This window comes from Nipponia nippon, unplaced genomic scaffold (genome assembly GCF_047370975.1).
Source record: "Nipponia nippon isolate SJK-2023a ecotype South Korea unplaced genomic scaffold, ASM4737097v1 scaffold_2, whole genome shotgun sequence".
Taxonomy (NCBI): domain Eukaryota; kingdom Metazoa; phylum Chordata; class Aves; order Pelecaniformes; family Threskiornithidae; genus Nipponia; species Nipponia nippon.
The window spans coordinates 104924724-104937758 of NW_028262336.1; the positions used below are offsets into that span (position 1 = coordinate 104924724).

At 43.8% G+C, this 13035-nt stretch overlaps 1 protein-coding gene across 3 annotated transcripts in view; it reads left to right on the plus strand.

Annotated features, from left to right (window-relative positions):
• The first annotated feature begins 262 nt into the window (after positions 1–262).
• DCLK1 (doublecortin like kinase 1) overlaps positions 263–13035 on the plus strand; it is a 254179-nt gene continuing 241406 nt past the window's right edge. For 2 of the 3 annotated variants that reach the window (XM_087757349.1, XM_087757347.1), the window contains exons 1-2: positions 266–584; positions 3786–4174. In XM_087757349.1, coding sequence (XP_087613475.1) covers positions 3799–4174 — 376 coding nt within the window. In that variant the 5' untranslated portion in view covers positions 266–584; positions 3786–3798. Of the gene's footprint in view, positions 585–3785; positions 4175–13035 lie in introns of all 3 variants that reach the window. The other variant, XM_087757350.1, reaches the window with a different exon arrangement.

Sequence of the window (13035 nt, forward strand, 5' to 3'; positions counted from 1 at the left end):
CCGCCAGAAATTACCTCAGGAGGGGGAGCCGACTGGGAGCGTAGCCGCCCGTCCCAGCAGGGCTTCTCCTCCGCGCCCCCCTCCTGGGGCTGCCGGGGGGCGCGGGCGGGCAGCGGGCTCCCCTCGCACCCGGCGCCCCGCGAGCAGGGCGCGCTGCCGGGGGCGGCTCCGGCGCTCGCCCCGCAGCGCCGAGGGAAGAGAGGGCCCGCAAAGGGAGAAAGAGAGGGGGAGACGGCGGCGGCGGCGCCGCCCTCTGGAGAGAGCGCCAGGGAGAGGCTGGTGTGAAGAGCCGCATTTCAATGAGGGCCGGGCTAATGCAAATCACTGCAATCGGCAGCAGCAGAAGAAAGGCGAAGCAGCTGCAGCCCGGGCTCCCCAGCAGCGCGCTCCAGCCAGGGGAGGCGTAACAAAGGCAGCGGAGCCGCTTTCTGCGGCAACTACTGCGATTCAAGCCGGGCGGTCGCCGGGGCGGGAGGGGGGGAGCTGCCGCTCTTTGGCCCCTTCCCATTTCGAGCCGCCGTCTTCCCTCCGCGCCCCGTCGGCAGGTCCGAGGGAGAAGGTGCTCGCCAGGCTGCGGAGAACAGGTAAGCGCCCGGGCCGGAGCCGCCCCTCTCCTGCGCGGGGGCTGCGGCGCAAAGGGGCCTCCGCGGTGCGGCCGTTGGGGCGCGGTCCGCCGCGGCGCGGTGCACCTGTGCTCATTGTGCGGGGCGGCGGCCTCCGCCGAGCGCCGCAGCGCTTTCCCCGGGCGGCTCGGCGTGTGCCCGGCTGCGGGAGCGTGGGGCGCGAGGCGCGGGCTCCCGCCGCGGGGCGGCTGGCTGCGCCCCGGGGGAGCGGGCTGGGGGCCTCCCCCGGCCCTGCCTGCGCGCGGCCGGAGGCGAGCGCACCTCCTTTTTGTCACCCTGCGGTTCGCGCCGCGCTGGCAGCCCGCAGCCGGGCTGAAGAGCTCGATGCCGCCTTCCGCGGGCTGGTCCTATTTCAGACGCGTTTCCCCTACCCCAGCAGAATAACCCCCTTTTTTTTCCCCTTCAAGCTGCTGCCGCGTGTACCCACGTTTCCCCCCGCTCCCCCAAGGACTTAGTGGTCGGTCTGCTGCTTAGTCTGATTGATCTTCGCTGGGTCCCAGTCACATCGCTGCACGATGTATTTTTTTTTTTTTTTGATCGGCATGTATGATTGTTTTATGTAATTGCTCACCCACACCTGCATTACAAATAATTCTTTAACAGATGTATAGGGTGTGAAGTGTTGGGCATGGTGGTTTTCCAGGGGTGTGTCCTTTCATTTTTCTATATCTGTATATAGATGAGTATATATTTATACGCATCCACACGGAAACATCTGATCAGATCAAATACTGTTTAGGATTTCTTTGTCTGCTCTGACCTTGTGGTTTGAACGTGCTTTTCTGTTAATAGCGGGACTGGTGTTCAAGGGGAGCTCTATTTCTGTTTTAAAGGGCGTAATTGGGAGTTACAGCCATTATTGATTAAAGCGTAAGTGTGTGGAAGAAAGGGCAGTAACTCCCACTTCTTCCTTCCCCCATCCAAAATTAGTGAAGCTGAAAGTCTGTTAAAAAAGTGTATCTTCATGTAAACTTATTTTTTTTTGTGCGTGTGTTTGAGATGGTTTGAGCAAATGAAACAGCAGACCTAAGAAAAATCCATTTTTCTTGGCACAGGCATTGCTTTTGAGATACAGTTTCTGAACTGTGAGCTCTGGGATTGTTTAAATCTGAATGACAGGTTCTCATTGGAATTAGAAATGAAGTAAAACCACTTACAAATAATTTTTAACATGGCAGTGTTGGTGGTATAGTCTTGATCCTAAACTGCGGCCACCGAGTGATATTTTGTATTTAACCCATAGAGAACTGTCAGTGAAACACCACAGCAAATGTTCTTGTTCTTTTCATTGAAAGGGGATATATGTGTGTATGTATACTGAGGAGGAAAAACATAGATTAGTCTTTTTCTTTTATGTGTGTGTATTTATACATATGTTTATATATATATACCTAAACGTATATATACACACATCTGCACATACGCACACATATACACTGCACCATATACATGTTAGGTACTTATTTACAAAGTATTTACAAATATAAATGTTGCATATATACATAAGCACACGATCCTGTGCCAATGTAACAAAATAAGTTGTGAGCTGTAACCAAAGCAGGATAAATAATTTCCACCAAGGCCCCGTGCTTGCAGTGGTTAGCCTTAGCGCTTGTTCTAGGCAAGCACGTGAACAGCTCTCAGAAGTTGTTGAGCACATCCCCTACAGCTTTGCAGCATCAGGGTCCAGCTGTATAATCATTGGTTTAATACGAACTTTGGTAAGCTAAAGAGCATCCGTAAGTCTTTCTGTATTTCCTCCTACTGTTTTACAGCTGGTCTGAATATTTTTTTTTTTTAATGGTCACGCAATTATGAGTGGTTGAAACAAAGCTTGTGCTTGCTATTTTTTTCTTTTTATTGGAAATCAATGAGAGACACCACTTCTAAATTAGGTCTGTGTATCTGTGCTATAAATAAACTTACTGTGCTTTGCTGTTCTGCAGACAACTGCAAATCTAGGTGGCTCTTAAATCAAAAGAAAGGTGTTTTGAACCTAATGATGTTTTGGTCATTCTAAATTTTTTTTTTCTGTATTTTTGTTTCTTTTATTTGTGAAGATTAATGTGCAATTTGTAGTATTTAGTCTTGTGTTGGTCGTGAAAAGGAATGGAAGTACCTACCTCCCTGATTTCATTTCGGAACATGTGAACTTCCATTTATGTGAACTATATTGAACAACTGGGATCATTTTGGTCAGAGCTGATGGGTTTTTGTCACTGTCAAACATGGGAGATGCCAATCGCTAATTTGTCCATCAGCACTGAATTTATCACTCCTTCAGTGATAGTTTTGTAGGCAAAAGAAGCTGTCAGCTTTCATCAATTTGATTATTAGGCCTAGGATATTAATAAAACCTCTTGCAAATTTTATTAAGCACTAAAGTAGCTTGCTCACTGAAAAATACTAGTTTCCTGTCTCCTTCTAATCTTGCTTTTATTTCGTGACATTTGAGCACTTCTGTTGGTTCAGAGCATGCAAAGTATTTACACAAGGACAACAGAAGTAATTTATGACAAAGCTTAGGCTGTAGGGAGACCAGTGATTGGAATACGCAAGGACTTTTAAACAGTGGGCTTGACCCACTAAGTCCACATACTGGCAGTGGTAGTCCTGATTCTCATCACCAACCTGCAACATCTATTCCTCTGAAAAGTTCTTAATTGCTTACTTGTTGTGACTGGTTGCCCTTCTGAAATGGCACGTCTTGAGATCACAGCTGGAATAAACAGTTCAGTGGGGGCAAACAGTCTAGAAGGTAGACTCTACTCAAATAGCACCTGAATATAACATGAGAAAAAGTAGAAAGTTCATGGGTTTTTTCTTTTTTTCCAGTAGCTCAACTTTGTCACCTCATTTTCAGAGTTCTTACTGAATTTGAACAAATGCTTTTTAATGTTTGCATATTGCTAGCAGTTGGCTTCATGAGTGGCATTTCTATGGTGTATAAAAGCCTAACTTATAAACTAGGTTTTACGGGATGGCAAGAGAGTTAGCTGTAAAATGAACATGTGAACGTCGCATGGTTTCATTCAAATGTTTTTCTCAACCTGGAAAGTAGTCCTCTGTAAGGGCCATGTATAGAACGTGAAGTCTCAAAGTGAGCTCCCTTAAAATGTGCAAGTTTCTTAAACTTTTTCTCTTCTCTTGTGCATCCCTTAGGTTGAACTTCAAGATGTCCTTTGGGAGAGATATGGAGCTGGAGCATTTTGATGAGCGTGATAAAGCGCAGCGATATGGCAGAGGGTCCCGGGTAAATGGTTTGCCCAGCCCTACTCACAGTGCCCACTGCAGCTTTTACCGAACCCGTACTCTACAGACCCTCAGTTCTGAGAAAAAAGCCAAGAAAGTTCGTTTCTATCGTAATGGAGACCGGTATTTCAAAGGGATTGTATATGCCATCTCCCCTGACCGGTTTAGATCCTTTGAGGCTCTCCTGGCTGATCTGACCCGAACTCTGTCTGACAATGTGAATCTGCCCCAGGGAGTGAGAACAATCTACACGATTGATGGCTCCAAGAAGATTTCCTCCTTGGACCAGCTAGTAGAAGGTCAGCAGTAAGATTTGGAGGTGTAAAGTTATGTTTGAGTCAGTGTTTGTTTGTGTAATCTGTGAAGTCTTCCACAAATAGGTAATGGGGTTGTTGTTCTTATTGACAAAGAAAGGATCTTCGATGGTATAACTAGAATTGTGAATATCTTAAATTGTGCATGAAATATTGTTGCCTTGCTACTTATTTCCCTCTTATGAAAGTGTCTGACGTTTCCCTTTCTGTTAACCTAGTGTTGATAGTCCTAGATCTTGAAGATCGCATCTGCTGCTTCTTTTGAACTTGCGTATTTAAAAATGACAATGAGAGTTTAGTCAGTTACACTTGACAAGGTCCATGGTGCTGATGAAACCTACATGAAATTCGGTTCTGATGGATTTTTGAAGTCTATCTATACTTAGTGAAGAGCTCCAACTCTTCCCTACAAGTAAAGATGCCTTAATTAAAATACTCTCCTCTCTTGGAGTGGCATAAATGTAGGCAACCTGTTAAAAGAGTAATGTTGTAGCCATGGTTCAGCTGGGGTAGACTGTAAACTTTTCTCCCCTGTAGCATTTCCTTCTTCCTCTTCCCCAGTCCATTGTCATCCTTACGTTGTTTTTAAATAAGGCTCATGTACGTGCAGTATAAAGCATGACCAGTGATTTGGTCAGAACTGATGGGTCTTTCTCGCTGTTGAACATCAGAGATGCCAGTTGCTAATTTGCCCGTTGACACTGAATTTATCACTTGTTCAGTGATAGTTTTGTTGGCAAAAGAAGCTGTCAGCATTAATCAATTTGAATATTAGGCCTAGGATATTAATAATACCTTTTACAAGTTTTACAAATTGCTGAAGTAGCTTTTCCAACATAAAGTGCTTCTGGCTTGCAGTGGGTTTCTTTTTGTGTGTGTAGGCAATAGGTCCTAGTATAAAACATCAGAATGTATAAGGTCTGAAAGCATGAACTAGCACGTGGCCGTAATGGACATTGTATTTTATCTGTAAAGTTTAAATGCAGGTGCTTGACTGTGTTCAAAGAAAATAAAGGTGGAACAATTTTTTCATCATTGCTTCCATCCTGCCCCTGGCCCCAATGTGACATGGGAAAACCTGTAAAGCATGGAGCTATAGCCACTGGACAGCAAATTTAGAGTTGTAATAGAGATTATGATTTTAATTTTTAGCATTGGGTGAGAACTTGCGGTATCAGGATGTAATGAGAGGATCAGAAGAAGGCTAAGGGGGGGGGGGGGGGCGGAAGAAAAGGGTAATGCCAAATAAGGTTCCTGAAAGAGGAGCCCATCTTTGCATAGCAGGTCTTTGGTCACCATTGAGTTGTCTCCTTTAGGTGTCATAGCAGAGGAAAGCTTTTTAAGGAGGATATTCTTGATAATCCTCCTTGTATAAAAAGGAGAGTAGGAGACAACATGAAGATGGTCAAAAAGAAAATTGAAGTGATGGGTTTGTCCATGTAAGTAAGGGTTAGGACCACAGGTTTAGTGAAATGGAAAGGAAGCTGGTCTTAAGATCAATGTTATGAATTCCAGGGCAGAGTTAGAACTGTATTTGTCAGGACAGTATTTAATTGGTGGAGAAAATCAATGTCTGGGAGGAAAGACCAATATTAATCAACATCTGTTTAAAAGCAGTGTTTGTGCATTTTCTTTCAGTAGTGTTATAAATAATTGTGCTTATTTGATTGGTATGCTTATCAAGAAGCAAGTATCATTGATGTTAATGTGGATTTGCAGTCTTTTGCTGCCAGTCAGAACCAGCTTTTGAAAAGAAAAAAACTGAATGCAGAAATAAATTCAGCAAGCTATAAGATTCGTTTATTTTTGCATCCTAGAGAAGAATAATACCAGTTATAAATCAGTCAGTCAAAATGAATGACAGTACAAGAGCATAAGCTTATTTTAAAGAAAGGCTTTGCGATTTCTTTTAGTTCTGTGGGACTTCATTCCTTACCTTTTCAGTGAACACATCCTGCCTTCCTGTGTATAGTTCAAGTTGGACACTCGTATTTTCTTGTGCCACTAACGCTGTGGGATTTACAGAAGTCAGTCTTTGCAAGTAGAGAGCTACATCCTTGTTCCATCTGAAAGGGGGCTTCTGTCTATTTGTATGCAACTGCAAAGTGGGTTATTTTGTTCTGTTTCCCTTGTAGAGCTTCACTGTAGAGTACAGGTTCATATGTTATTAGCTCAGTGATGGTTTTTACATAAGCCCCTTCCACTCTTTACTGTACAAATTTACTAGAGTTTGGCTAGTCTGGTACAGCATTAACTAGGTTGAAGCTGTGCTTTGTGTTTAAATAGCTGGAAAATCACTTGATTTTTGCCTCTTGCCAAATGACATTTTTGCTCAAACTACTGAAATATGAAGCATTTCTTTCTTCATGGTGAGACTGTTTCCGTACTGTATGAATTCATGTAATGAGACATGAATTTAGATGATTTTTTTCTTTTTTTTTTTCTTTGGGAGGGTGGGGGGCATTGATTTTAGTGATTACGGTGTAAGGTAAATGTGTAAGGCCTTCATTTGATGTTGGTTTTCTGCCTTTTTGCCTGTGAGGAAGTTACTGTACTCTTACCTTCCTATATGGTATGTTAAGACAGAGAAGCAACTAGCTCCTGGGGGAAACAAGGCAGCAGCCACTGCCTTTCATCCCAGAGCTAAATACATAAAACTGCATGGAAGATAGTGCCAAAGGCAAAAGACTGTAAAGGAGCTGTTTTTCTTCAGTAATACTTAGTTCTGTCCTGCCTACAGTTCAGAGCTGGCATGGCTGTATGCTATTGCTGCAGGTTATTTTGAGGTGCATGGACATATCTTCCCTTTATTTGAAACTGATGCCTTCCGTAGGGTTTGGGGGGTGGTGGTGGGGTGTGTGTGTGTTTGTTTGTTTGTTTTTGGAAGACTTGGGGCATGTGAGATTTGTTGGAACTTGAAAACAAGGGGTATGTACTGTTGTAAAAAGTTTCACGTGGTCTGTAACTTCTCTTTTCCTGTCACCTTAGATGAAGGAAGGAATGCAATGGATTCAGGTTGCCTTATTTTTGTCAGACCTGATGCTCAGGACCCTCTTACCTTTAAAGAATGGTTTCCAAATGTGACATGACTTTATTCCCTAGGTATGACATGTAATCAAAGCATGTAGAAACAATAAAGATGAAGTTGCTTTTAAGGCTAAATTGTCTAGCTGTAAACAAAGTCTCGGGAAAGGACTAAATGTCTTTTGCTTTTCCAAAAGTGTTCCATCTCTAAAGCTGAAGGCAGAGGTGGACTGATGGGTCTTACCCTCAAAATTACCATCAAACAGTGTAACAAGAACAGTAATAGATTGGAATGAGCAGGATAACTCTGAAACAGAGAGTATTATTTACAGTTTTTACTCCTGGGGTCCTGCTATGTGGAACAAAGACCACAGAATCAATCCATAGCCAGAACTGCATCCCTTTCTCATCAATTTTTATTATAATATTACCTCAGAGTCTTGAGTATGTAGCAGAATCAATTGTTTTAAGTTTTCGTAGTACCTACCACAAAAGATGAACCCTGCAGCAGAGAACTGGCAGTCAAAGACAAACCAAAAACCCCAAACCACAAGGCCTGAGAGAGTACTGGGAAACAGTATTGTCACATGTCAATATTGGGTGCACTGCCAAGCTATTGTAAAGACTTGTATGTGTGCGTGCACATTTTGCGTAGGCATAATGGCAAAAATAGTTTTAAGGAATAATCTGAAAAAGAAAAATGAATGTGTCTCAGGGATTATCTCAGAGCTGCAGTCCTCATTGAAGGAGCAGTTTGAAAGATTGCAGATATACCAGTTTTAAAATCTGGTAATGGCTGTAACTGGCTAATAACTCTTGGGAGATCTGAAGCTCACGGTGGTGGCAGAGGAGATGATGGGTCACATGAGGACTGCAGGAAGGCCCTTGCAAGTGGAGGCAGGCAGTTTGTGTTCGATGTAGCAGAGAAGCTGCCTGCCAGTGGAGGTCGTCTCCTCACTAAAGGGGTGGGCTGTGACAGAGTTGCTGACTTTTTTTGTATGTGGGTCTTGCTGCTCTCACTATTACCTCATCCCTCTTATCTCAGCTTTTCCCTCTCCTACCTGCTACTACTGCTTCTCCCTTGACTCTGCCACCTGCTCCAGCAGTGCTGGTGAGAAGCCCAGCCAGGCCAGACTGTAGGAATTGATTGACGTGGTCTCTGATGCACTCTGGAGTTAATGCTCTTTCTTCTAAGTCATGTCTATCTCAGCAGCTGGGAATTGATGGGCTGGAAAGATTCATACGCATATGTAACATGCTATCAAAATAATAATAGTAAAGTATCTGTTTAAATGTTTGTAGAGCTGAATCTATGTGGACATTTGTTTATAGGATTGAATTTACACTGGTTATTTACCATGGACTTGATCCAGGGCTATCAAAGTTAGTGAAACTTGGACTGGATCCTGTGGGAGAAATGCCTGCAATCCTTATATTGTTTAATAAACAAACAGCTGAATAATCCTGTTGTATAAAATGGTAGAGGGTTGTTCTGGCACCGTTTATTTGATTATTTTATTTCATTAATTTGAGAAGATTCATCCATTAGCCAGTTGATTCACATTGTGTCTTCCTTAACTTCTTGGAAGGTCCCATGGTTTCTTATTCTAGGTGCTTTCCAGTTTTTTTTTAAGCGTGTATAATGCCTGTCTTGCTTGTAGCAAGACTGTGGAAATTGGGGGGGGCAGAGGGAGAGGAAGTATGTCTTTATTTTTTCGCTTGGCTTTTGATGAGGGAGAAAAAGGATTTTTAGTTTGAGCTGAGCAGAAAGAATCATGTGCGAAAGTCCTTTGAAAGGTCTGAGGAGATCTGATTTAAAGTTTCTGGTGCATCTGATTGCTAGGTGAACATGGGTAGGTCAGATTTATTTCTTGTAGATGGTCCATCTCTTTTGCACTGTTGCATTTTTTCAGACACTGCAGGAAGACAAGGCAGCAGTAATGTAGTTTAAGTAGGTTATTGCTCTACTAACTAACACATTTGGGAACTGCCAGGTAGTAACTTATTTGGTTCAGGTCATCTTCCTTTTTGCAATCTGCTCTGTGTGGTGAGGGATAGTCAGAATTTTTTGTCCTTTCCTCTGAGAGATTGCTCTTGTGCCTTTTTGCATGTACAAAACCAAAGGGTGGAAGTGAAGAAGGGCAGGTGTGCCTGTTGCATGGGGTGCTGGGGCTGCCAGTCCCTTCCCTGTTCTCTTAATCTGTTTATTGCCCCATCTGTTGGGGAAATGGACCGCAATGAATGACTGCTGCACTGAGCGTCCTCGCTAGGATGCCTCACCACCAAAGTGTGCAATCACTGCAGTTCCTCCATCTCTGGTGGGTTCATAAATTAAATTAACTTTCCTTTCCTTGTATGTACTCTTCTACGAGGAATCAGCACTATTTTCAATAATTTGGTAGTTCTGCTGCCTCACAAAAAGGTGTTGGTTGTTCCTTCTCTGCTTGTATGATTCTAACAGGTTCTCTATTTCTTCTCCAGGGTTTTCACTTAAGATCAGCTGGCTTCTTTATGAAGCCATTTTAGGCTAAGTTGCCTTTAGCGCAGAAAAGCAATGCAAATAATCCCTTTTAAAAGAGAATGCCTTGATCATTCTTATAGTGAGAATATCAGCAAGCTGAAGGAAACTAACTGCTAATACCAATATGCCAAAGAGGGAATCAACACTTGCATCAGGAAAGCTCCAGTACTTATAGGCAGTGATTCAATGTCCTCTTAGTAGCCACCTTGTACACAGGTATTATTTTTTCAATCATATTTTTAATACATGAAGCATGTAATGAAATTCTCTTGTGACCTATAAGAACTATCCTTCACTGTTACATGGCTCTAGTGGTTCAGCTGCCTTGAATTTTGACAGATGTGTAACTGCAGGTAGTAGGTTTTTGTTTCTCTTTTTTATTTTTTTTTTAGCATAAACTGTGTTTTGGGATCTGTCCTTCTACATGATTAGCTTTCTGATTAGCTCCTCAATGCTAAGATTTATTTTAATTGTTCCACATGGAATTTTCTGAAGTGTTGAGCAATTACACAACTTAAATTGTAGGATTACTGGTTCAAAACTGGCAAAAAAGCATTGTGTATCTTTTTTCTGGAGGGTTAAAGTGGTGTGCATTTCATTTGCACCGTTGCTGTGAGGAGGCAGGAGGGCTGTCAGGAAAGGAATACTTTTCTAAGATTTAGTAATGCCTTTTTTCCTAGATGTCAGATATCCCAAAACAGCTGTGTGTCCCCCTTTTCTTTTTCTAATGGCTATTGATACTGTAATCAAGAGTCAAAATTTCATTAGTGACAGCTGACTGCACTGTGAAACGCTCGCTCCCCTCTCTTGGGGCGGTGTAGTCAAATAGACACTTTAAGTGGGCTGTCTTTTCTATGCTTTTGTTTAATCCAGTATCTCCAAAGATTCCTTTTTCAACCCATCTGTTCTGTTAAAAATCTAGTGTTTGGAGATTGTCACCTTCTTCTTCCAGCTGCCAGTCAGTCAAAGCCGATGTTTGTGGGCTGTATTTGTGCTTAGGCCTCACCCAGAGTAAGAGCTGATGGTGCTTAGTAGGATTACCCCCAGAGGTGTATTTTCCTGGTGCTTCGGTGCTGGGAAAACCAATTTGCTGCTGGTATTGCCTGTCCACAGATCACAGCTTCTGTCTCCCCTCAGGTGCAAGTCACGGGGGTGAGGCTGTTGTCTGCGAGGCAGTTGTAGCCAAAGGTTACCAAAAATAAAAAGAAAAAAAAAATTGTGTCATCATTGTGTCTAGTAGTTTTGGTGAGGAAGCAATAGTTAAGGCAGAAAGTGGATTTATTGGGCTATAAGTCATGCCCCTTGTGAGACTTCTTTACAGTCTTCTCCCCTTAAGGTAACCGTGAAAGAGAAGAGAGGATGAAAATCTAGGTGAAGGATTTTTGTCCTTTTCTTTGAGTTTTCCTCTGCATACAAACACCACAGGTGCAAATGGATTAGGCTAGACATTGAAATTTCTGGCTGCTGTCAGGGTGGGTCCCACATTCAGGACATTTAAGTTTGTATTTGAGAATACTTAAAAATTTGCTGTATGTCACCATAAAACAAAGTTTACTGATCTTAAGATCAGCTATAAAATAATTTTAGGACATAGGGGTTTTGTCCATTTAGTTTTTGTTCTTATAGGCCTGGCCCTTAGGACCACTGTGAATGAGACCTGCAGTTCCTGGCTAACATCCCTGAAGGTTTATAAGCCCCAGCACTTAGAATCATAGAATCGTTAAGGTTGGAAAAGACCTTTAAGATCATCAAGTCCAACCATTAACCTAGCATTGCCAAGTCCACCACTAAACCATGTCCTCAAGCACCACATCTACACGTCTTTTAAATACCTCCAGGGATGGGGACTCAACCACTTCCCTGGGCAGCCTGTTCCAGTGCCTGACTACCCTTTCGGTGAAGAAGTTTTTCCTAATATCCAACCTAAACTTCCCCTGGCACAACTTGAGGCCGTTTCCTCTCGTCCTATTGCTTGTTACTAGGGAGAAGAGACCGACCCCCACCTCGCTACAACCTCCTTTCAGGCAGTTGTAGAGAGCAATAAGGTCTCCCCTGAGCCTCCTCTTCTCCAAACTAAACAACCCCAGCTCCCTCAGCCGCTCCTCATAAGACTTGTGCTCCAGACCCTTCACCAGCTTTGTTGCCCTTCTTTGAACACGCTCCAGCACCTTGATGTCCTTCTTGTAGTGAAGGGCCCAAAACTGAACACAGTACTCGAGGTGCAGCCTCATCAGTGCCGAGTACAGGGGCACTATCTCCTCCCTGGTCCTGCTGGCCACGCTATTTCTGATACAAGCCAGGATGCTATTGGCCTTCTTGGCCACCTGGGCACACTGCTGGCTCATGTTCAGGCGGCTGTCAACCAACACCCCCAGGTCCTTTTCTGCCAGGCAGCTCTCCAGCCACTCCTCCCCAAGCCTGTAGTGTTGCATGGGGTTGCTGTGACCCAAGTGCAGGACCCGGCACTTAGCCTTGTTGAATCTCATACAGTTGGCCTTGGCCCATCGATCCAGCCTGTCCAGGTCCCTCTGTAGGGCTTTCCTACCCTCCAGCAGATCAACACTCCCACCCAACTTGGTGTCATCTGCAAACTTACTGAGGGTGCACTCAATCCCCTCATCCAGATCATCAATGAAGATGTTGAACAGGACTTCCCCCAGTACTGAGCCCTGGGGAACACCACTTGTGACTGGCTACCAACTGGATTTAACTCCATTCACCACAACTCTTTGGGCCCGGCCATCCAGCCAGTTTTTTTGCCCAGCAACGAGTAAGCCCATCCAAGCCATGAGCAGCCAGTTTCTCCAGGAGAATGCTGTGGGAAACGGTGTCAAAGGCTTTACTGAAGTCTATGCAGACAACATCCGCAGCCTTTCCCTCATCCACTAATCGCGTTGCCTTGTCGTAGAAGGAGATCAGGTTAGTCAAGCAGAACCTGCCTTTTGTAAAAAAAACCCCATGCTGACTGGGCCTGATCCCCTGGTTGTCCTGTACATGCCACGTGATGGCACTCAGGATGATCTGCTCCATAACCTTCCCTGGCACTGAGGTCAGACTGACAGGCCTGTAGTTCCCCGGATCCTCCTTCTCGCCCTTCTTGTAGATGGGTATCACATTTGCAACTTAGCTTGAAGTATAAACAGTCTTAAATAACAACTTTATGGGAGAGGTGTCTGTATTTCTCTTTTCCTGTATAAGATATTTCATCTTAGAAGGCCTTGGATACTCTACCTCCAAGATATTCTGTAGCTAAATATGAGCCTCTTCAAGGAGGAAAAAATATATCTTGATGCAAATATTT